Source organism: Lytechinus pictus, chromosome 2 (genome assembly GCF_037042905.1).
Source record: "Lytechinus pictus isolate F3 Inbred chromosome 2, Lp3.0, whole genome shotgun sequence".
Classification (NCBI taxonomy): domain Eukaryota; kingdom Metazoa; phylum Echinodermata; class Echinoidea; order Temnopleuroida; family Toxopneustidae; genus Lytechinus; species Lytechinus pictus.
The window spans coordinates 2013233-2038713 of NC_087246.1; the positions used below are offsets into that span (position 1 = coordinate 2013233).

Sequence of the window (25481 nt, forward strand, 5' to 3'; positions counted from 1 at the left end):
CACTAAAAAAAAAAAGGATTAAAGAAAGAAAATAATAAGGAAGTATAAAGGAAAGGAAGGACGAAAGAAAAGAAAGAAGAATAAGTGAAAGGTAAAGAAAGGATAAATAAAAGGGTAAAAAGAAAGAACAAAGTGAAAGGAGTCAAAGGAAAAAAAATGTTAAATAAAAAAGAAAAAGAAAAAAGGATGAAAGCAATGGGCAGAAAACTAAGAACAAAAGAATCAAAGGAGGACATTATTATGATCGCTAACTTCAGTCCATATCGCAAATACGGCGAAGGCGAAGTCCAACTGAGAATTCAAACGAAGGCGTCGAGATCGAAGCCGAAATACACTCGTTTCCGATGCTCGATGTGGCTGAAATTCAGGTTATAGATTGATTAGACATTTGGGAATAAATCTGGACAAAATTTGTGCGAAAATTATTATATTGTGCCAAAATTAATTGGCGAAAATCGCCCGGTGCGAAAGTGCATTTCAGTTGTGACAGAATGCCAAAATCTCATTTCACGTTCACTTTAAATTCTACACAATATGAATCAAATCAAAGATCTCGCCACGTTTTTTTAGCGAGTGTCACACTGACACACAGTGTATGGAGCGGTAGATCTAACTTATATGTACCGCTCTCGTCAACTGTACATTTCTGTGCAAATTCAATGAAGTTGACTGCCATATTTTCAATAAAATAAAATGCAATCTTACCATAAGTACTTTTTACGTCTTCTTACTTCTTGCTTAGCAACCTCTCCGTAAGTGTACACGTTACTTGTTCACATCAGTAAACACGTACATAAGTACATCAAACTCCTCTTTTTCACGATCGAAAGAGCCCCACGCCAATACCGAAATCATATCACGTACCCGGCCGTGCTGGCTGACCAATCAGAACGCGGCGTTCGGAGCGAGACGACCCACGTGACGCGTCTGTCGTCTGTAATGGTTGAATGTCGGGCTACAACACGCAGGTCTACGGCGATTTTCGGTGGAAGAATCGGACGACGACTTCGTTGTGCGATGTCGTCATGGGCTGCGAGTGTGGCGAGTCCGTGAAGAGTGGAAGGCCCGACACGCGGTGCAATTTTGAAGCCCGGGCGTGGCGGATCCTGGGAGGAGATACGGTTCAACCGATTATTCATGTATAAGATTCTTCAAGAGGGAATAACATTCTTTCGACTCGTACCTCAAACATTATTTTGTATCTCGGGCTATTACACTGGCGTTCCAGGCCCATGTTTAACGGTTAAAAAATAAGCAAATTTTTAGATGAATTTCCTCCAAATTATTCATATTTTCAATAGATTATCCTTAATGATTACATTTTCTTAAAATTATAACTCTTAAGCTTTCAAATGGTATACGATTTTACGTGATTACTATTAGATTTTATGGTCTGCTAGGACGATAGAAATTGGGTCTCTCAGCTGATTACGTATTCATGCACACGAATTTCTTTTTCTCGGTGTTGCGGCCTAACTGTTAAGACCTAGAATCTGGGAATTCGAAATACATTTATTATGAAAATCAATAATGCGCGAGCGGGAGCTGAAAAAAAAATTGATGGCGATCTGAAGAGGGTTTTGCACCATTTCAAGCATCGTATAGGAAAATTGTGAAGTGGAGATGATGCGAGCGCGAAGCGCGAGCCGATTTTTTTAAAATGATATGTTTTAGACCAAGCACCCGGGGAAATTGCAAGGACATTTGTCATCATATGAAAATGACTATTTTCCTCTTCCTCTTTCTAAGCGCGAGATGAAATTTGTCGATATCGATATTCCATTCTGAAAAAGGGACAATTTCATTATTAGGAATTCATTAAACTGCTACCTTATTTATCAGTCTAATATTAATGAGAGCTCGAAATCTGATGATATTAAGGCATAAAAACCGGACGAGCAGTTTTAAAATATTGTTTTATGGCCTACTTGTGCGCATAATTATGGTAATCTGCAGAGCTAATCGACCGTTGAAGTGCAGGAGACCCAGGTGCGGGAGAATGTAGGCTTGATGCGCGCGCAGTTGCGGTAGCGTGGTTTGCTCATGGGTTTGCTTACTTATTGTGAACCAACAGACATGACAGATTTCGGTGCCACTGCGAGTAAGCCTGTGGGGGTCGGGCCGGCCGCAACGAGACCGTAAATTAAACATGGGTATAATACCTCCTTCGTACTTTTCTTTCTGTTTTTCAGCGTTTCTCTCAAGTTAAAAGGACCTTTTTATTGGTTGGTTGCCAAAAATAGGGGGGCGGGGCCGGACCCCCCTCCCCTTGGATTCGCGCCTGCCTTTATCTTCTTATAGTGCAAATGATTTTTTCTTAAAACAAACAATCCCTCAATAAAATTAGGAAGTAGTGTGTATAAATTCATTTAATAATCATTACATGTAATGTTTTAGCAGATATGGAGGGGAAGTAAATAGTAGGGGAGAGAGATAGGGTTCCCATGCACCCGAATGATATATTTTTTTAACCTACATTTTTGTAATCCGTAAGATGTGTAGTGAATGAATTTTGATGTTCCCAAAACGAAATATTGTCCCATGGGGTTCAAATTCAAGATGGCGTCCAAAATGGCCGCCATATTCATGGGATTTGGTTTTTCGTACATAGATTCCGACACAAACATTTATTTGCCACAAAATTAGTGTCATATGAAAGATAAATAAATTTTCTACAAGTTGATACTATTCATGGGTGATGAAAAGCTAATTCGGCTGAGATTTTGATAAGAAAAGATCAATTTTGATAATTTTTTCCAAAAAATGGAAAATTTGCGAAATACATGATTTACCATAAATCTAAAGAAAATAAAGGAATCGCCTCAAAAATTTCTAGAAAACTTTCCTAATATACAACTATTAAGCGGACGAAATTCCAAATCGATATCGTTTTTAGTCACAAACTTACAATGTCTCAAACTTGAAAATTCAATTTCCAGAAATTCAGCTTTTTTACTGCATATCGGAGACTTGGATACACTAATGTATATTGTCACATTTTCAACCCAGAAAATGGAGATAGGCCTTAATAAAATGCAAACTTATATATTATTTTGTTGGTAGAATTTACTACAATCCCTTTATTCTTCGATTTAAAGTCGGTTGATATAGTTTTTGAAAGAATTAAGACTTTTGGCCAAAATTTGTATGTTTTTGGTAAAAAAAATGCACATGCACTGTTATTGATCAGATTTATCATGAATGTTAGTAATAGATTCACAATCTCAACATTTGATATGAAAGAGGATGTATCAACGAGAATATTGGCAGGCTTCATGCCACCATAAGTATCTTCATTTGCTTCAGATAAAAGGAAAATTTGCTGAATGTATTAAGCGATTTTGCGCTAAAGTGAGGCCAAAAAGCAACCTCAGTGTGGCAGTCACACCCATGAAAACGATTGCAAAGTGATGAATGGTATGTCATTCAAATAATACAATAGCTTGGATCAGCCTCTCGCATCGATTGTGTTGGTATGACTAACACACCGTAATGTACAGTATGTAATGTGAATGGTAATAGAAATGTGATTCAGAAGGATGTAAAGGCAAAAAAGGTGTTTCTGTTACATTATATATAAATTTATTCAATGAAGTCTCTTGGAAACAGTTATAAGATACACTTGCACTGCAGGTAATAGAGATGAAGTTCTTACACATCAATACACAACTCAAAGGAATATGTCGAAGCTACCCCCACTTTATCTGTATTTTGAATCTATGGCCTGTATTCCTAAATCAGGTTTATCAGGTTTTCGAACACAAAATTAGTGTCATATGAAAGATGAATAAATTTTCTACAAGTTGATATTATTCATAGGTAATGAAAAGGTAATTCGGCTGAGATCTTAATAAGAAAAGTGCATTTTAAAATTGTTTCCCCCAAAAATAAAAATTTGCAAAATACTTGATTTACCATATATCTAAGGAAAATAAAGGAATTGTCTTGAAACTTTCTAAAAAACTTTCCTGTATAATAATATACAATTATTAAGAAATTGAGTTTTTTTTTTTTACTGCATTTTACAGACTTAAATGTACTATATTGTCATTATCTTGACCACCCTTTTCAACATATTGATTAGTTTTTCTAACCTACACCTTTTTCAATCCTGGAGTCGTATACTGAATTAATTTATTTGATCTTCTGAAAACTTGAATATTGTCCCTTGGCCGCCACCTTGACGGCCATCTTGGATTCTGACAAAAAACTCTTAACAAAACTTTTCAATTCGACGTCATAGGAAAACAAATTACAAATGAGGGTATTCTGATTATGAGAAATTAATTGAGTGGGTTATTTTTATTCTTTACGATTTGAATTAAACAATTCTGATACATTAAAGTGCCAAAAATGACAAAAACCTCTGTTGACCAATGTAAAGAAGGGGAAGGTCTTTTTGGAACATTGAGATGTGTAAGGTTGTGTTATTAATCTATTTAATATTTTCAAAAGTAGAAAATGTGGTGACGAATCAGTACCACGGAAAATGCCTCCTGTAAATTGCATTTTACAACTTGCAACAATTAACTTATATCATGTCAAAATGTAAGCTTTATGGTTCTTAGGGACGACTTTGACAGACAGGCAGTCAATCTTAGAAGTCATTGGCAGGCTCATGCTAGATTTGGGCGATCTTTTTTAACTAAAACTTTGTGCCAATGTGATCTTGGAAGATATATTCCTGATCCAGAAGTTGTAAACTTTGGACTGGAAAAGCAATTTTGCTTGCTGCAAAATTCAAGAGATTTTTATTCTCTTTGATAAAAAAACCACGGAACTTTCTTGGTTGCCATCCGAGCAACCATGATGGCAGTTTTGGTTGCCAACGTCACCCCGGCAACCGCTAATTTCGAGCCCTGCTTTGGAGTGGGGGTGGTGGATGGAATTTCCCTCATGTGTGATCTGTTCCTTCTCAAGATTCCTCCGCTCGGCTTTGATACTTCGTAAGACCTGGGTTCCTCACAGACTTTGGATGCTTTAGCTGGTATCCAAGTGTGTTATCTTTGATGTATAACTCTCACTGGCTGTCCTACATGCAGAGGTGGTAGATTATAACTTGCATGTCGATAATGCACTTCCTTCACCTTGTCTTGCCTATTCAAGAGAAAATCAGTAGTAGTAGAATCTCTCGAGAAATAGTGACTTGATAATGTGGTTCTGATGGGTCTACCAAATAACATTTCTGCTGGTGATCTCAAGTTACTTTCGACTGGAGTTGCTCTCAGGGTCATTATTGCTAGTTGACTGTCTTGGCCAGTCTGAGAACATTTTGTCAAATGATTCTTGACTGTACGAACCATCCTCTGAGCTAATCCGTTTGATCTTGGATAGTGTGGAGAAGAAGTAATGTGCTTGATATTCCACTTCTTTTCTTCTGCTGCCTTGCTTGATGTTTCTGGCATGTTTCACTCTGCTTTATCAACTGGTCGATGTCCTCGTTGATGTTTGACAAGAACTCTGTCTCACGAGCAAGTCGTCTGGTACTTTCGATTCCCATGTGTCCTTGGTGAAGCTGTCCAAGGATATCATTCCTCAGTGACTTCGGTACGATGACTTGACTTCCCGTGAAGAGTACTCCATGTGATAATCCGATGTTATCTCTATACGACCAATACTGCCTAAGGGATTTCAATAACTCTTGGATTGTTTCAGGCCAACTCAGGCCAAATCTGCCATAATGATCTGGGAATTGGATCACTAGCCGTTTCTCTCTGAAGTTCTGTCCTCTTGTGTTTTCCGAAGAGTAATAAGTCGATCGCATATGCGAATCTTTTTCCTCAGAGCAGATGGATTTAACTCTGACACCTAACGGTACATCGCATGCTTCCTTGGGATTAGGAAGTCGACTCAACGAATCGGAAAGAATCATGTCGTTTCCAGGTCGGTAATTGATTTGACACCTGTTTCCTTGGACTTTGATTATAAGCGATCGCTGTAGATGCGGCGTTGCACTTGTAAGAGTTATTTTTTCATATAATTTCCAGTGGTCTGTGATTGATTATGACTGTGAATTCTTTCGCGAACAGATATTACAGCAGCGTTTGATACCAAACATTAGGACTAAGATTTCCCTCTATGTTTGAGTAGTTGGAATGTGCAGTGGAAAGACTTTGGATGCAAACGCAACAGGTTACCTTCCTGAAGCAGGCATGCTCCTAGATCTTTCATTGATGTATCTATCTCGACAGTTCTCTCTCTCTCTGGGTCATAGAACTGTAGACATGCACCTGATGATACTGCACATTTCAGGCTGTTCAAGGAATGTTCATGATCATCGTCCCAGATAAACGGTACTTCCTTGTGGAGAAGTTATCGAAGTGGTGCTGACTTTTCCCACAAATTAGGAACATATGCTGCTAGGTATTTGAACAATACTAGGCATTTCTGAACATCCTCTTTGTCCTTGGGTAATGTGTTGGCTTCTACCTTGCTAGGATCTGGGTAGATATCTGATCTAGTGCACTTGGAGCCAAGGAAGTTGATAGCTTCTTTCTTGATTGTGCACTTGGAGCTGTTGAACACTTCCTGCTTTGCCGTCTCCATGAACAAGTACATATTCTTGTTGTGTTCCTCCACGTTGATCTTGATCTTGTCCTTCAATTAGTGTGCTGCACTTGCGTGGTGCGTCTATGGTAGGTTTAGCGATTTCCTTGACATGAAGCATCGCTTTTCCTTTGAAACTACCAATAGCATCGAAGTGCTCTGGAAATGCTTGTTCGAGATCCTTATCACTTGTGATAGGCGTTTGTTTAGGTTTAGGGTTAGGTGTAGGTGTGTCATAATTGTACATTGAGTGAATTGTGATAATTCCAAGGTCAGTACAACCTAACAACCCAAGGATAGCTGAAACCTTGACATCTGGTACATAGAATGTATGTGTTGACCATTTCGGACTGTAACATTTTATGTCAAGTGTACCTTTACATTTAATCGGAATCTCACCATAAGCTTCAAGATTTACTGGTGTTTGTTTCACTAATGATTCCCACTTTGAACTTTATATTTCCTTGCCGTACGTACTATGATAGTCTTAGTACTTTAGTACTTGCACGTGAGTCAACTCTTAGGTAGAGCTTATGTTGACCGACTCTGTGGGCATATGTAAATGTTAGCAAATGCTACTGTACCTTCTGAATTTACAACTGTGTGTGGCCCATTGGTGTGTATTGTGTCAAATTATGCAAAGTTGGATAGACTGTCTTTAGACTGATTATAATCATGATCTGTGATAGTATCGTGTGCTGTGTCCATTTCGCTGATTGGTTCTTTCGACATTTTGATTTTGATCGTGATTTCTTTTGTTTTGGTAAACGATCATCAGATATCATGTCAGATCTTCGGTCATCTGAACTAAGTTATGGTTTTCTAATTATGATCACTTTTTGACTGGCGACAGAATTACCCCCAATGACTTTTACTGACGTGGAGAGCCAATTCCATTAATATTGACCCCCAAACGGTTCATAGTTGTCTGAGAATGATAATTGAGGTTTTTTCCTTCATTATGAAAGCAAACGAAACAGAGTTGTAAACATAAGAGATATACAATAAACAGAATTTTGGCTCTTCATAAATTTAGAAAAGAGTTAGAACGTGTTGGAAAATAAACCTGATTTTGGAATACAGGCCATAAATTCAAAATACAGATAAGGTGGAGGTAGCTTTGACATGTTCCTTTCAGTTGTGTATTGATGTGTCAGAACTTCATCTTTATTACCTGCAGTGCTAGTGTATCTTATAACTGTTTTCAAAAGACTTAATTAAATAAATTCTTTATGATGTAACAGAAACACTTTTTTTGCCTTTACATCCTTCTGAATCAGATACATTTTTATTACGATGCACATTACATACTGTACATTAAGGTGTGTTAGTCATACCAACACAATCGATGCGAGGGGCTGATCCAAGCTATTGTATTATTTGAATGGCATACCATTCATCACTTTGCAATAGTTTTCATGGGTGTGACTGCCACACCGAGGTTGCTTTTTGGCCTCACTTTAGCGCAAAATCGCTTAATACATTCAGCATATTTTCCTTCTTTCTAAAGCAAATGAAGATACTCATGGTGGCATGAAGCCTGCCAATATTCTCGTTGATACATCCTCTTTCATATCGAATGTTGAGATTGTGAATCTATTACTAACATTCATGATAAATCTGATCAATAACAGTGCATGTGCATTTTTTTTACCAAAAACATACAAATTTTGGCCAAAAGTCTTAATTCTTTCAAAAACTAAATCAACCGACTTTATATTGTAGAATAAAGGGATTGTAGTAAATTCTAACAACAAAATAATAGATTATTTCGCATTTTATTAAGGCCTATCTCCATTTTCTGGGTTGAAAATGTGACAATATACATTAGTGTATCCAAGTCTCCGATATGCAGTAAAAGAGCTAAATTTCTGAAAATTGAATTTTCAAGTTTGAGACATTATAAGTTTGTGACTAAAAACGATATCGATTTGGAATTTCGTCCACTTAATAGTTGTATATTAGGAAAGTTTTCTAGAAATTTTTGAGGCGATTCCTTTATTTTCTTTAGCTTTATGGTAAATCATGTATTTTGCAAATTTTCAATTTTTTGGAAAAAAATCTCAAAATTGCACTTTTCTTATCAAAATCTCAGCCGAATTAGCTTTTCATCACCCAGGAATAGTATCAACTTGTAGAAAATTTATTTATCTTTCATATGACACTAATTTTGTGGCAAATGAATGATTGTGTCGGAATCTATGTACGAAAAACCAAATCCCATGAATATGGCGGCCATTTTGGACACCATCTTGAATTTGAACCCCATGGGACAATATTTCGTTTTGGGAACATCAAAATTCATTAACTACACATCTTACGGATTACAAAAATGTAGGTTAAAAAAATATATCATTTGGGTGCATGGGAACCCTATCTCCCTACCAGACTATAAAGGGGATCCCAAAATTATGATCAAACCTATATCTGTAAACACTCGATGTCGGTGAAATATATGTTGCTGTAGTTTATTCATTTCGAGCAAGGAGGGTATGGTTTGCAATCAGATAAAGACAAAAACAAGATTGTTTGCTCTTAGTAGACTTTACTCATATTCAGAATGTATCTTGAAAATAGAAAGCAGTGATTACAAAGATAAACTTTGATCTTATGCTCAGGAGACATTGATAATTAATCATGGCCAAACCACTCATATTGTTTCTGTTTGTATATATATATATATATACCGTTACAAGTAAGATTAGATAACATCACTATACCCCCTTTAACTGGCATTCCCACTGGAGATAGGAATATTATTATTATACTTCCTCGTTATCATATCTAATTATTCAATGGTCTGATAGTATGTGCACCTATATATTCACGTCAAGGTTATTTATCGTTCCTGCCTCGTTTATATCATACAAAGGCAATCACACTTGTTTGATAATTACGAGACTTCTAGTAATTCTAGCCTGATATTGAGATTGAAAAGGAGCAGTAATTATGAGCGGGGTTTTATCGGATTTGAACGCCAAACAGGCCGATGCTCTTAATGCGGTAAGTATTCATCAACATTTCACCACTTATACGAGTCGGGAGGTTAACTTGGCTATACATAGAATTATGTCTGAGAATGAACTAAATGAAAAATCAACAACAATTAAATGTAAATAGAACATAATAATCTTACGAGGAAACCGATATGTTTAACATTTTACCATGGGAAACATGTTGAAAATTAAAGTTCAGAAATTTACCAATCTATCATTGATTTTAAGAAAAAAAAAGTTAAATTCTCTATTTTTTGGCTCATTATGTCATGTATGTACGCACTTGCAATTAAGGATAAATGACTATGCTTCCGATAGTTTGATGTTCAGAAATAAAGAACCATGTGAAATAGCTTGAATATATTAACCTTTTCTGTCACATTCCAATTCCTTCTCAGATGAGATCAAATCTTCACGATGTCTTACAAGAAGATCATGATGATCACTGCTTGTTACGATTCTTAAGAGGTGAGAATATAGGTGCATAAAATAAAGAAACGAATGTTTGCTTTTAAAGGGGAATGAAACCCTAGGAACAAGTTGGGTTTTGTGGAAGGAGAAAAAATAAAAAAAAAAGATCAAAGAAAGTTTGAGAAAAATCGGACAAATAATGAGAAAGTTATGAACATTTGAATATTGCGATCACTAATGCTATGGAGATCCTCCAATTGGCAATGCGACAGATATGTGTGATGTCACATGTGAACAACTGTCCCTTTGATGGACTATAAAATAACCCCAAAATGTCTCTTTATGCTCTTTCTTATGGTAATACAAACTCTTTATCCATAATATATTCTTTAAAAATCTGTATTACAAGCCCTCATATAGAAAGAATTAACGATCTACTATAATAGATGGCCTTAAAACTTTACGCACTGCTTAATGAAACATCCGACTGTTATTAGTCCATATTTGACCTATTTTTAGAAAAAAATTGATTTTTTTTAATTATTATTTTCAGATGATAATAAAAATATGGTTAGACATCAGTTGTACCTAGCTGGCTACTAATCTTGCTACTATCAATCAATCATTTGCTCAGAATACTCTCATTGGTATTTCAGAATATGATGTCAACGAGAGAATATAATGAGGTGTCCATCCCAATGGAAAGAACAAAGTGTCTCACAGTGGGTGCCACAGTGTGTTCACAGTGTGGAACACAGTGTGATATCACCTTCACACAGTTAAATTTGATAATTTCAACAGTGTGAATCACGTATTCACATATAGTCGACCGTGATTGTGAACACGCCGTGAACAGTCAGTCACACTGTCGAGGTGTCCACAGTGTTAAAATATATTCACACAGTTGAATTTGAGCATTTTAACAGTGTGAATAATATTTTCACATAGTCAACTATGTGAACACACTGTGATCACACTGTGTGACACCGTGTTCTTTCCAGCAAGGATTGTAAGCATTTGACAATATTATATCATTCAATGGTAAAATTGGAATAATCTCATATCCAAGTCCTTTGGATACATAGGGACGTTTTGACGTAATGTGATATGCGCTATACAAGTACTGTGTTATTATCATTTAGCACGACACTAACATCTAACCCCTGGACATCCACCCTCTAGGACATCCTCCCCCTGGACAAGTTCCCCCTAGGACAAGTACCCCAGGACATCTACCCCCGGACATCTACCCTGGACATTTACCCCGGGAGGGGGTGTAGATGTCCGGGGGTAGACGTCCGGGGGGTAGATGTCCGGGGGTAGATTTCCGGGGGTGGATGTCCTAGGGGGTACTTTTCCTAGGGGACGGATGTCCTAAAGGGTGGATGTCCAGGGGGTAGATGTCCTGATACGAATTTGACTAATAACGTATTTCAAATAAACTTCCCGCCTTTACAGTGATTCTGTAATCAGTGTAGATAAGATATCAGCAATATGATTATGCCATTGAAGTCATTGTCGTAGTTTCTTTGGAAAAGGCACTACTCTTGAATACCAGTTCCAATATCGTAAACCTAAAATTGGAAGCTTTACAACTGATATAGGATGTGATGGAAATAATAAATAATGAAGGAACCTGAGAATGCATTAAAGGATTCAAAATGAGGCCACCAATAATTTCAACCTTAACCGTCTCACATTCATTTTTTTTTTTTGGGGGGGGGGGGGTTATATATAAAAAGCGAAGTTAATGCTCACATCGCTATTTTGTATATATTATGACTATTATTGTTTATATTATAGATTATTTTGTATATTACATATGTAATCACATTTGATATTATGTTTGTATTATTTTGAACACAGTAATAAAATCAAACCAAACCAAACCAAAATATTTGTTTTGACTTCAAAACTACTTGTCATGTGGCAGGTATGGTTCCACATGCTTAGAAATAACAGACATCTGTATATTCTAATAGAGTATATATAACAAAAAAACGTTTGTTTATCTTTTTTTATAGCACGCCGATTCAACGTAAAGAAGGCTGAGGAAAATTTTAGACAGGTAAGAAATAATTTCTTTATTGTCATGATTATTAAAGACCATACCGAGAGCCAAGACAACGACATATTATTTGGAAGCTGTGAAGAATCAGAATACAACAATGCATTATCACTGCTTTCCAGCTACGTATTTTGCTCGATGAACACACCGTGATTCTCGATATAGGCCTTCATTGTGCTTCTCAGTGACCCAAATTACATGACATCATCCTATATGTAGTCGGAGTTGAGATTACGTGCATTTTAACGATAAAAATGATTATTTAATTGTTTTCCAAATTACGAATTTGACATTTGTAAGGACAATACGCAAACCCAAGCACTGATGGAACTTATTTTTGGCCAAGCTCATTTGCTGGCTATTTGGTGTTAGGGTACGTCTAACAATTTCCCTGTTTTCAATTAAACATAATGAAAGAAAAATGATTTAAATTGTTTGAACTTTACATACGTATTTCACTCAGATATGGTTATTGACATATGAAATCGTATGATTTTGCAATTATTTTAACGCCATATTTCCCATCCTACCATAATTATTTCATTAAAAAATAATCTAAATAACAAAATAAATAAATATATAAATAATTTGATCTTTATTTTTATCGGGGGGGGGGGGGTGTTGTCTGGAGTTGGAGTAATTTCACCTCTGTTTTGATGATAAGCGGTGAGTACTAACTTTAAAACAAGAGTCTTACAGATTTTGGCATAATATATCTTTCATCGATATGGACTACTTCCTATTTCAGGTTTCGTGAATAAAACATTATACATGTTATATCCATGAGTTATGAGCTACAAGTACAGATTATCCTGGTGATTAATAAAGTGTTTAATGATATAGGAGTCATCTTTTAACTATATACTTTCACTTTCAAGATAATTATATGTTTGTCCATCTATTATGAAGGGCTTAGTGACCAAGATTGGGAGGGGAGGACAATTATGAAAATGAATTCAAGCTCGAGTTTGGCAGATGTCTTGTCAAATACTCGATTAAATATTTTATTGTCAAGAAAATAAAAAAATAAAATATTGAATGATGTAGGAATATGAACATCCGTTTGTGATGATTTTCCTTAATGACAAAGCAAAATAAAATCCAACCTGTTAATAGTCATGACAGTCACAGAATAAATTATAACCAACAGGGCCCAGGGAAAGATCTTTTAACATGGGGTGCGGGCTTAAATTTGTCAAGCAAAAAAAAAGAAGAAGGTTTTCACTACAAAATTTTGGCTACACTTATGCTATTTAGTAGCATACCTATACCAGACTTCCAGGGGCGCCGCCTATGCACCACCCCAGGTAAAGTTTTGGGATGCACCCCTGCTTCCAAGGGACACGATAACCAATCACCAATGTTACAAAAAAAATGACACGAAACTTGATGACGTTGTGTAATGGCCTATAATTCTCCACATTATGTATTCTTATCATTACTGTCGTTTGCAGAATCTGGAGTGGCGAATAAAGAACAGAATCGATTCCATTCATGATTGGTATGAAATACCTGAGGTAAGATCTTTTCTCTATTTAAATATTCTTAAAACATTCTCTTTTCCCTGTTGTTGAGCTGGGTAAATATGGATTTACTGATGAAAAGGGTTTGCATACATCTTTCCTTAAACATGTTAAAAAACATAACATTAGTCATTTGGAAAAAAGCGTGCAGAGACAGGTCCACAAAGTCATGTGATCATGGACATTAAAACTTTGTAGAAATAATAGTAATATTATTCAATTTTCACATCATGAGGGGTCATAATGGATAATTTGATGAAACGCGTGTAAAGACCTATAGTTTTTATATAAATGATAAAATTTTGTATAGCAATTTCTCACAGCATAGTCCTAATAGATGTCAGGTTTCAAAACTATCCAATGTTACTTTATCTGACTTGTTACGGTTGCCAAGTTATTACCGCCTGTATTTGGTACTGCATTGCCTATCAGTGATTCAGAACCTAGCAACCCGAATCGTCCTATTTTCATGAATTAAATACCAAAATGTGCTTTAAGTTTGAATATATTAGTAAAACGATTTGACACGTGAATGAATATGACGGTACCATCCCAGGGGATATGAATTTGCTGCAGACAATTTATAAAAATATAACTCGCTCCATTAGTCCGACAGTATAATTCAAATTTCCCCTTTTAATTTATTTTAGGCATATAGTTTTTATGCAGGGGATTTACTCTGACGTGTTGACTGTATGGAGGTATAACATCTGTAGTTTTTACACCTGCCGTTTTTACCTCTGCCATTTATACCTCTGCCATTTTTGCCTCTTACATTTTTATACTGAACCGCACAGATAAATGGCGTAATTCAAAGTTTAGTACTTCGATGTTAGATTCTGGCTTCGTTTTTTTTAATGTTGACAAAAATATGTTTTATTTGTAGATGGGTTATAACTCACAAGGTTTGGGACGTTTGTATAAATGGTCAGTACAGAATCAGTAAAAGTTATATGGATTATGCCTAATCGGTGCCGGGTAAAAATGGCAGAGGTAAAAATGGCAGAGGTAATAATGGCAAGGGTAAAAATGGCAGAGGTAAAAATGGCAGAGGTAATAATGGCAGAGGTAAAAATGGCAGAGGTAATAATGGCAGAGGCAAAAATGACAGAGGTAAAGATCATGACATGCTAGATCAGCAATAAAAAGATAGAGACTTTCCAGTTAATATCAGTCATAATTATTGACCTTGAATGAACTCCTATCGACAAAATGAGTATTATGAACTGATGAGATATTATTTGGATTTTTCTTTTAATTTAGGTCTATACTTTATCGTTGATATGATTAAACTCAAACATTTTCATGCCAAAATGATTTCAATTAGTGAGTGATGGAAGGATTTATCTTGGCCAGTTCGTATAGTAGAACAGTACTTCATCACATAAATACCAAACGAATTGTAATGTAAACACGAATGTGCGCTACCATTAACACACTGAAATAGACGAGTTCGGGATTTCTTTGAACCACTTGCATAACTTGGATAATAGAAAAACAACAAAACGTTCTGTAATAAAAGTAATTTTTCATATTTCAACATCACAATGGATCCGAATAGATATTGATAGGATACGTATATACTTAAATGTAAATGATATAATAATATCAACTAGTGTTCATTTTTTCAGAGTTATACCTTTATTACAGCTAATCAAAGTGGATATCAGTTTCCTTAACTAGTTTCTATGGTTACGGTTACCGCATGGATTTTGAATTGTAGCGAATCAGGAATTTAAATTTATCTGTTTATAGGTGTTTCTTATAGGTACCATTCTATCGACCTGATTTGAAGGGGAAATTCACCCTGACAAATGGTTTACTGTGAAAATAGCATAAAAAATATATTGATGAAGGTTTGCGGAAAGCCCATCAAAGATTAAGAAATTATTAGAAGTTTGAGTTTTTGATCTGTGACGTGATAGTAACTACAACGTATTTTATGCACTAAAATTTCTACTTTTCAATTTTTTTAATCAGTGGTTCATGATCGCTAATAAAAAATCTTTCAGGAGCGGATGTGAAATTATTTGTATGTTAATATACTTAAGGTACAATTCAAACCATTTTCATTTTTTTTTTAGAAAATGACATTTCATTGATATTTTTAATTACACCATATATGGGGAAAACTGCTCGCAAATAACGTCCCCTTAACGTAAAATTTTAGTAGCTTTTTAAATCTTTGATGGATTCCCTAAACCCCTCACCAATATCATTTTAATAAACTTTATGTCAGTGTGAATTTCCCTATTAATGAATTAAGTACAATATTTGTGTTCTTCAAATTTGAATATTAGAAGAGCAATTTGACATAAGAAGGTCGTGCATGTAAGTTAAGGAAAAAAAAAGAAATACCAACTCAAGTGTTATCATTTTTACCTCTGCCAGTATTACCTCTGCCATTATTACCGCTGATATTTATTCCTCTGCCATTTTTACCTTTGCCATTTTTACCTCTGCCATTTTTACCTCTGCCATTTTTACCTTTGCCATTTTTACCTCTGCCATTTTTACCTCTGCCATTTTTACCTCTGCCATTTTTACCTTTGCAATCTTTACCTCTGCCATTTTTACCTTTGCCATTTTTACCTCTGCCATTTTCACCTCTGCCATTTTTACCTCTGCCATTTGTACCTTTGCCATTTTTACCTCTGCCATTTTTACCTCTGCCATTTTTACCTCTGCCATTTTTACCTTTGCCATTTTTACCTCTGCCATTTTCACCTCTGCCATTTTTACACCGAGCCGATAAACTGCGAACAATTTGTCTTGCCTATAAACAAAGCATATAAGATTATAATTACTAGACTAGGTGTTATGAAAAGAGCTGGACCAACCCAGTATAAGGAGGTGGTGGTTGTTGCTACATCAGGCAGACAACTTTGTAATGATTGGGATCGCCTGCTGAAACCGGGTTTGTTTAAATTTTGAATACATGACCTTGTGTGTTACTTTATATTTTATGTTAGACAAAAAGACAACGACAACGTTAATCTTATTCCCCCTCAACCTTTCTTTTATTTTATTTTTTACTTATAATTCTCAGGCTTGCTTGAAGTATTGGCCAGGAGGAGCTACCGGATTGGACAAAGAAGGTCACGTGGTGTGGATATGCCCTCTTGGTAACGTCGATCCCAAAGGTAGATGAAAAAACACACATGCTTTCATTCATCTATGTAACAGATGCCAAAATATCTTTAAAAGAAGGTCTTATCAAACATATTCAATTTAAATTAATGATGTCGTTTTCGTGAATGTTAGTACTGGCAGAAGTTGTATTATGAAATCCTTCTTCGTTTGTGAAAAGGGCTCCTATTTCTTTGTTAGATCTTAATCACGGTTCAAAGAGAAAAAATATCAAGTAATGTATGAATTGTATTATGTTACATTTTACTTCCTTGATTTTCCCAATATGACACGGGACATCAGTTTCTTATGTATCATATGCATGCATGTTATGCGTGTGATTATATAACTATTTTGTAATCTGATTATTATCCTATAGTTCTATTTCTTGATGTCTTGTTAACACATTTGCTGCAAATCTCTATATGAAGGAGGAAAAAGGAACACAAAACCAAAGATCAATTCATATTTACGATCTTTTTTTCTCCCTCAGGACTGCTCTACTCGGTAAAAGCTGGAGACATCATCAAAACAAATATCAGCATCTTGGAGAGATTACAAAATGAACAGAAAGTCATTTCTAGAAAGGTAACTTTTTGTAATCAATGTACATTTATGAATTTTTATGACACTTCTAGAATACGAAACAAAACAATTATGTTTAGATTTCATGTAACCTTGGTTACTATGTGCTCTGATCGGTTATTATTTAAGAATTTAAAGAAATTTTAAACAAACATTTAACGTTGTAAAAAGCAATGTTGTTCATTTTGTTATCTTATTCGTAGGCGTTTTTTTTTTATTGTGAAGTGGAAATAGGGAAATAGAATGGAGGAGTTAAAAGATTGAGGAACAAAGTTAGAGCGGGGTAGCATTGTCGAATAGGGGGGGGGGGGTTGTTTAATCAACATATTCTTCGATCAGCTACTTGAAGATTTGTTTTTGTGAGGGCGGGTTAGTTTTAAGTCTTAAGCTAAAGTACTTGTTATCTTTATTGCTACAAAAATATTATATATTTCATAAGGACCAAATCAAATATGTCAGCGTGAAGAAGGACTTACGAGCTGATTTTTGAAAAAAATATATATAATTTATTTCCTATAGTTAGACCTCAAAAAAGAATAATTCTGAATTTGTTTTTTTAATCATGAACTGGATTTGTATTTCACTAATAAACAAGCGCTGAATTTGTTAATATATTGACCCCAAAAGGGGACATTTTCGGAACTGTTTGTAGGGATTGATGAAGAGGGTATGCATTCCACTACTATAAAAAAGTGCACCGCCCAAGGGGGGGGGGGGGATAGCGGGCGGCTGGGAGCTTCGTCCCCCACGAACCTATTACATAGGTCCATGCCCCCTGGATCTGCCTATATATGGGGTTCGGGGAGGGGAAGAGAGCTAAATTAATGTGTGAATTTGATTGGAAAGTTAACAAGACGAAGGAGAACAGCTTTGCTTTATATTGATTCATATTGATTAACCTAACATAAAATATTTGTTGAAATGACTATTGATTCGAATCCCTATAGCTTGGCCGTCACATTGAAGGTGTCACATTCATCATAGATCTTGAACACCTGAATGCAGGCCACATATGGAAACCAGGAATGACAGTCATGACAGAGGTCTGGTATCATTTACATTCTTCTATTAGTGTCTTTTGCTTGGTCAAAATAATAAAAATGTCTCACTGGCGAACAGATGGGTAGGGGGGCTCTTCCCCTAAAAATTTCCACGACCAAGAAAAAAAATAGAAAATGAAAGAAAAAGAAAGAGAAAATCGTGAAATATGATATAATTTTCTGAAAATTATGTAAAAAATATATTACAAAATTTGATTTTTGTAACAAAAATGTCGAAATTTTTGCTCGCTCGCTTCGCTTGCAACTTATATAAAAAAAAAAAATTACGCGATACGCCATATTTAACTCCTTTACAGCTTTTGGTTCATTACGCAACTGATACTCCCCGATAAAAATGAAGAAAGAAAAATATCCATAATAATGAGAAAATTAAATTGATGTTGACCATTATAAATTTTTACTGGTCAAACAAAATTTCACTAACACATTGGTTTCCAGTTATCCTCGTATGAATGCCAAAGATGTATGTAGTTGTGTATCAACCTAATAAAATAACAAAATAAAATTCTATTTAAAAAACGGATTTGTGTTTATTGTTGAATAATTTTACCGAACTTTAACACGGATTCTTGTTTTCATCCTTTTTATTCCCAACTTGAATCAGAGTAGACTTGGATAAATAAAATTCGAGATAAGATCAAACAAGAAGATTGAAATACTCGTTACAAGAATTCAGAAAAAATCGCTATAGTTTACAAATGTTTACTTAGAATTTTCACAATTAGTGACACTTTAAATAGTTATGACAAAACAAACCTGAAATATTTGTACTGGTAAATATGATTTGAACAAGTTCCAAAACTTTATCATCTGTGATATTATGTTTTTAATATACCGTGATTTTTAACCACTATAGGTCGCTGCGTTGTTTGAAGAACATTATCCAGAGATCATTCATAAAATGCTGATAGTCCGACCGACTAAGATATTTCCTGCAGTCTATTTCATCCTGAAACCATTCCTCAGTGAAGGAACAAGAGCAAAGATTAAAGTACTAGGAGGTTTGTCTTACTCACATTCACATTCATGACATTGGCACCATCACATTCGTAATTATAGTTTTTTTTAAATTAAAGTTCCTGTTGTTCCCCTTCTTCCATTTATTCCTCACCCCTTTTCCTTCTTCTTCTTCTTCTCCGATTGAAACTTGAAGTAAATGTGTTACACTGTTCAGTGAAATTTTGAAAAGCTACTTGCATTTTACTTAATCTAGTTTATGTCTCAACTTGACCAAACTTGACCATAATTATAATCATAATGATTTTCGGATTATTTTGTTTAATAGGTAACTGGCGTGATGTCATCCTGAAACACATAGATCCAGAAGTACTTCCGGTTTACTGGGGAGGAACCATGACAGATACTGATGGCAATCCTAACATGTGTCCTTCAAAGGTGTCTATTCATATACCTCGATTTCGTTTGTACCAAAATAACTATGAACTATACAAATCTTACTTTGTTTTCGGACTATCGTAGTATCGACCTTCGAATAAAAAATCTTTGAGATAGTTATGGACTAATAAACAATAAAGTACTGCTCTGAGTTGCCCATACCCTTACTTCTCGAAAGGTATATATCCATGGTTTAAAGGACAAGTCAACCCCAACAACATGTTGATTGGGAATAAAAAGAGAAAAATCCAACAAACATAACACTGAAAGTTTCATCAAAATCGGTTGTAAAATAAGAAAGTTATGACATTTTAAAGTTTGCTTAATTTCACGAAACAGTATATATGCACATCTTGGTCGGTATGCAAATGAGGAGACTGATGACGTCATCCACTCACTCTTTTTTTTTGTATTTTATAATATATGAAATATAAAATATTCTAAGTTTATCCTCATTGTCGAGTGATACGATTAATTCATCCCTGAACCCGTGGAATTAGCATTTTAATACAATATGGTTCAGTCAAGTTGGTCCTTATTGTCAAATATGTAAAAAAATGAAATATTGTATAATTCAAACAATAAAAAAAAAAATGGTGAGTGAAGGACATCATCATTACTGTCTCATATGCATGTCACTGAATTGTGCATAATTATCACTGTTTTGTGAAAAATAGGCGAAACTTTAAAATGTCATAACTTTCTTATTTAAGATCCGATTTTTATGAGATTTTCAGTGCTAAGCTAGCTTTATTTTATTCGAATCAACGTTTTTCTGGGGTGGACTTGACCTTTAAAAACCCATTTTTGCTAAAGGCAATTATATTCCATTAAACGACACTACTCGTGCAGAAAATAAATTTCACTAATTTTCTTGTCATTTAACAGATTAATCTTGGAGGTAAAGTTCCATCGTTTTATTTCAAGAAGGGAAGTGATCTGACACATTCTGATATGACATCTCAACAGCTTCCGGGTAAGAGGTCAATAGAGGTCAAGTACAAGGTCAAGACACTTGGCAGCATATTCAGGTAAATTGCGTGTCGTTTTGAAGATCATTATACTTGTAGTTTCAGAGCCCTCTCCACGCCCCCTCCCCTGATTTCTATATCCCCCTCCTTTTTTTCTCCCGACCTGTCTCCCCAATCTATTACTTCATCAAGGATACTATATTCCAGTCTCCATAACTTTGTATCAATTTTGCATGCTGATATTGTAATGAATTTTCACTGAGATACCGAAACGAGAAAAGTTATCGGTGATGATTTTTTATACTTTCAGTATTTTTTTTCAATAATTTGGTTTAAAAGTCTGTATTTTATTTAACGTAACTATTGAGTTTCATCCCCACGTTAAAATTCCCTTTCTTTCAAAATCATCCACCTAACTTCTTATATCTTATTTATTCAAATAAACTTGTTGACTATATAAAAACAGCTAACATACCCCAAAGAGATTCATCTGATTGGTAGGAATCAATTCCAACAAACTTTCATTTTTCCACAATCAATTTGGTTTTTACCTTGTGAGCTTTCGCCTACTCGTTCTGCAGGCTTCTTCAGACTAACGCTGACTCGACGTAGATGGGGTAGTATCGGCAGCGCGGAAGTCCGTGAGAATGGGAATGTATTGTCCAGCGTCTCTGTTCATGGAATGTGCCTGGTTTTCTGAATATGAATGGCCTCCCTAATAAATCTCAACAGGGGTGGAATACGAAATTTCTTGATAGGATTGCAACAAGGTGTATATTAGGGAAAACTGCGAGGAAGTTTGGAATACTGGATGCGGATTCGAACACCAAAAATAAGCAGAGACGCTTAGCAAAGCCAACTTCACAAGAAAGAAAGATGCAGAGTCTTAGTGACCATGTAGTGCATGTAGTCCAAATGAACCACACGATAAATTGGAATAAGAGTCACCTCTTAGCTTGAGACGACAACAAATACACTGGATGGATTAGGGAGGCCATTCACATCCAGAAGAACCAAGCACATTCCATGAACAGAGACGCTGGACAATACAAACTCTCTTCTACGTATATATTCCCATTCTCACGGACTTCCACGCTGCCGATACTACCCCATCTATGTCGAGTCAGCGTTAGTCTGAAGAAGCCTGCAGAACGAGTAAACGAAAGCTCAGATGGTAAAAACCAAATTGATTGTGGAAAGATGAAAATTTGTTGGAGCTAACAAACCCGACTGATTTTATATTCATGTTGACTTATCAGATCGATTTTTTAAGATAGCCGATACTAGGGTTTTAGTCAAGTGATCTTTATCAGTTATTAGATTCGGACAGATTTTTTTCGAAGGTCGATACTACGATAGTTCGAAAACAAAGTAAGATTGGTATAGTTTATAGTTATTTTTGTACAAACCAAATTGAGGAACAGAAAAACCGATATTATTATATTTTCGGATTAATGAAGCACTCATTTTCATTTTTGCAATAAACATATTTCAGAATAATGAACCTTTTGAATAACGAGCGTTAACTTATATTTCCTTTGTGTTGGTTAGATATGAATTCAAAACTGAATCTCATGATATCGCATTTGGGATTCATCGGTTGTTGGATTCAGGGGAGAAGATCTCCATACTTGATGAGAAACGATACAACAGTCACATCGTGCCTGAAGATGGAGAGGTACTATTTGAAGAACCAGGATTGTGTAAGTATTATATTCATATTCGTTTTATAAGTTAATAGTAGGGAGTATTCGCGCTGCGGCGAAGGACGAATTCAAGAATACAATGGATATACTGAAAATGCCCGTCAAATTACAATGAACAGCTGAGAAGTCTTTGTCGGAAATTGGTGAACCGGGACAGCGGTTTCGTCCTAAGTTTCGGAGCTGAAAAAAATGGCAAATGCGTCGTTGTCCAGAGTCCAGGACGAAACGGCTGGTTTGGATCACAAATTTACAACACAGACTTCTTGGTTGCCCTTTGTCATGACGGGCATTTGACAATGCATTGTCTTTGTTCTTAAAAGCGTTCTGCTTCGTGGTGCGTAAACTCCTAATGCTACACTCGCACCAGCGAATTCGACTCCTCAAAACAATTATATATAATAAAATATTGATCAGCTGGAGTTTGGTTGGTGTGAGTAAATAGCATGAAACCATTAAATTTGCTAAGAATTAATTTGAACGTGCGTTGACTGGTGTAAAAATTGATAATAAAGCCAAACACCTTTTATACGCAAATCTAAAATATATCAGAATAGATTTATCTAATTGTTTGAAAGAAACGGATATGAATATTAAAGAAAAAGTATAAGAATATATAAAGTTATTACTTACTAGATGAATAGAGATCTGTCTTAATGAAGAGTTGTCGATGCCTGACAAGTCGACTTCTTTGGGGGTAAGAATAGAAGATGAATTGTTAACATGCATTTGGCAAGTCGATCTGCTAGGAATAAGGCAAGATGCCGTGCTGTTGGATAGACTCCAACTCAATTTTTTATTCCTAGTAAATTCTATAGTAGTTGAAAGGATCGATTGATTTAAATTGTCCCGTTTTTTGTCCAGATCAGCTGTAAGCTAGCCCTACACTCGGAGAAGTAAAAAACCGCATGCAGACTTCCCAATATATATAGTTCTCCGATAAAGGGGTAGATTTTGTGCGACAGAGTCCGACCTGAGACTTGTAAAGAAGAACATATTGGCTCGCATCACGGTCTACTGAGTCTAACTCTGTGCTCAAATTATGGAGAGCAAAACAAAAACTTTTTATATTATATACTTCTTATGTTTACTATTTTGTTTCCTTTTGCTTTCATATTCAGGAAATATACTTCAGTTATCATTCCAAGACAATTATGAATAATTTGGGTGTCATATGGGGATTTGTGCCCTAATGATTGGCTCTCCATAGTTAAACCACGTGCCAATATAATACTTTTTTACAAAAGCAGGTGTTCTCTCTCCATCTTCCTTTCCTATTCTCTCTCTCTCTCTCTATTTACTTTTGATTCTTGATAAATTCATCTCCTTGCAGATGTGGTGAAATTCGACAACCACGGCAGTACCTTCCAGAAGACCCGAAAGCTTAGCTACTGGATGGAGGTGATTGAACCACGTCTTGAGGTCAATGAACACATGATGAGAGAATCATTTGACGACATCACAAGAGACAGTGGCTACCTCGACGATAGAGGTCCGATGTCGAGACATAGGTCGACGTCATTAGAACGATCATCGACCTTACCTCGTCTTCAAACCCATACTCAAGGACCAATGAAAGGGCTGTCGCATACACCATCTTTCTCTTAAATTAAAAACTGTGAAAAATAAAGGTGTTGAGAATGGTCCAGTAGCCAGCGGCGTAACAGGGGTCGGTGGCCAGGGGGGGGGGGGGGGGGGTTGGCAAGAGCCAAAAATTTCCCGGTCATATCATGGTATGAACAGGTGTAATGGTGTAATGAGGCGACTATTTTGAGAAGGCCAGATATTGCGTATCAGGCATAATTTATCTTTTAAAAAAAGTTGAGAGCGAGCGAAGCGAGCGAGCAAAAATTTTGACCTTTTTAATACAAAAATCCAATTTTGTGATAGATTTTGACATGATATCCAGAGAATAATATATTCCACTCTTCTCTCTTTAGATTCCTTTTTTGTGGTCTGTACGCCACTGTGAACAGGATTCTTTGCGGCAGTAGCGTGAAGAGTAAAAAAAAAAAAACCCGAGGGGCGCAGTATAGCACATGTGCTAAAAAGCTGCTTTATATAAGTCCCGAGCGAGCGAAGCGAGCGAGAAAAAATCACCTTTTCCTGAGAATCTAACTTTGAGCTATTTTTTATTCAGTAAATAAAATCACATCCTACACTTTTCCTTTGCCTTTCTTTCCTCCTTTTTTGTTGTTCTTGTTTGTAGAACTTTTTGAAGCCATGGCCCAACCCTTCCATACGCTCTACTGTGCGGTTGGGGTCCGGGGCGGAACCCCCGGAACTTCTTGATATCAAAGCCATTTAAACCTCGCAGATTGCCGCTATTTTAATCAAATCGCGGGCATATACAGAATATAGCTTAAATTTACACAACACATTTATTCAACCCAGTTGCGTAATGAACCAAATATTTTGAGGGAGCAAAACATTGCAATGTGGGAAAAATTTGTAAAAAGTCACCAGCGTGCAAAGCGAGCTGGAAAAAAAATTGAAATTAAATTCTAATTATGTGAAAGATTTTTCCATTATATTCAGCAAATAACACCTTTTATTGTTTCCATTCATTTCATTATACGTTGTCTCCTATAATTTATTTTATTTCCTTTTGGGTGTGGAACCAAGACCCCCCCGCCTGTCTGCCAGTGATTGAAAGGGGGGCGTTATAGAGCCATTTGAAGTTTATAAATGAAGAGCCCCTACTGCGTGGGGTCTGGGGCAAAGCCCCGGTAGCTTATTTGCATAACATTTAGCCCCGCATTTAGCAAGCTTAAAGCACAATGTTGTATGCAGTCCATTAGCTTTTGACTAATCACATACCTTCGTTTCCCGCAATTGTTTGCCATTTTGTCATCTTTTAATTTATTTCCCACTCTGCTATTGCATTACATAGGCCTATTTCGGAATGATTTGCTCTTTCTCAGATGTTCTTCTTTCGTACATTTTTCCGCTTTCTTTCCTTTTCCATTTAAAAAAAGTTTTTTCTTCGTTTTCTTTTCACTTTTCCCTTTCCTTTTCCTCCTTTCCTTTTCCCCTTTCCTTCCCCTTTCCCTTTCTTTCTCCCTCTTTTTTTTCTTTTTCCCGTTTTTCTTT

At 35.8% G+C, this 25481-nt stretch overlaps 1 protein-coding gene across 1 annotated transcript; it reads left to right on the forward strand.

Moving 5' to 3' along the window:
- Positions 1-9249: 9249 nt before the first annotated feature.
- Positions 9250-24551, forward strand: LOC129276492 (SEC14-like protein 2). Its single transcript, XM_064107113.1, has 12 exons — positions 9250-9549; positions 9941-10010; positions 11978-12021; positions 13476-13538; positions 16594-16687; positions 17167-17261; positions 18206-18301; positions 19176-19320; positions 19605-19714; positions 20603-20745; positions 22237-22388; positions 23722-24551. Exons 1-12 carry the CDS (start codon positions 9496-9498, stop codon positions 23994-23996), a joined length of 1341 nt encoding a protein of 446 aa, XP_063963183.1. The 5' UTR covers positions 9250-9495; the 3' UTR covers positions 23997-24551.
- Positions 24552-25481: the final 930 nt, after the last annotated feature.

What these genes read in the sequence shown, in the direction of transcription:
- LOC129276492 (XM_064107113.1), top strand. Translation starts at nt 9,496, where the DNA reads ATGAGCGGGGTTTTATCGGATTTGAACGCCAAACAGGCCGATGCTCTT. An exon ending in CTTGTTACGATTCTTAAGAG is followed by an intron (nt 10,011 to 11,977) that starts GTGAGAATATAG and finishes CTTTTTTTATAG; the next exon opens with CACGCCGATTCAACGTAAAG. An exon ending in AGAAAGTCATTTCTAGAAAG is followed by an intron (nt 17,262 to 18,205) that starts GTAACTTTTTGT and finishes GAATCCCTATAG; the next exon opens with CTTGGCCGTCACATTGAAGG.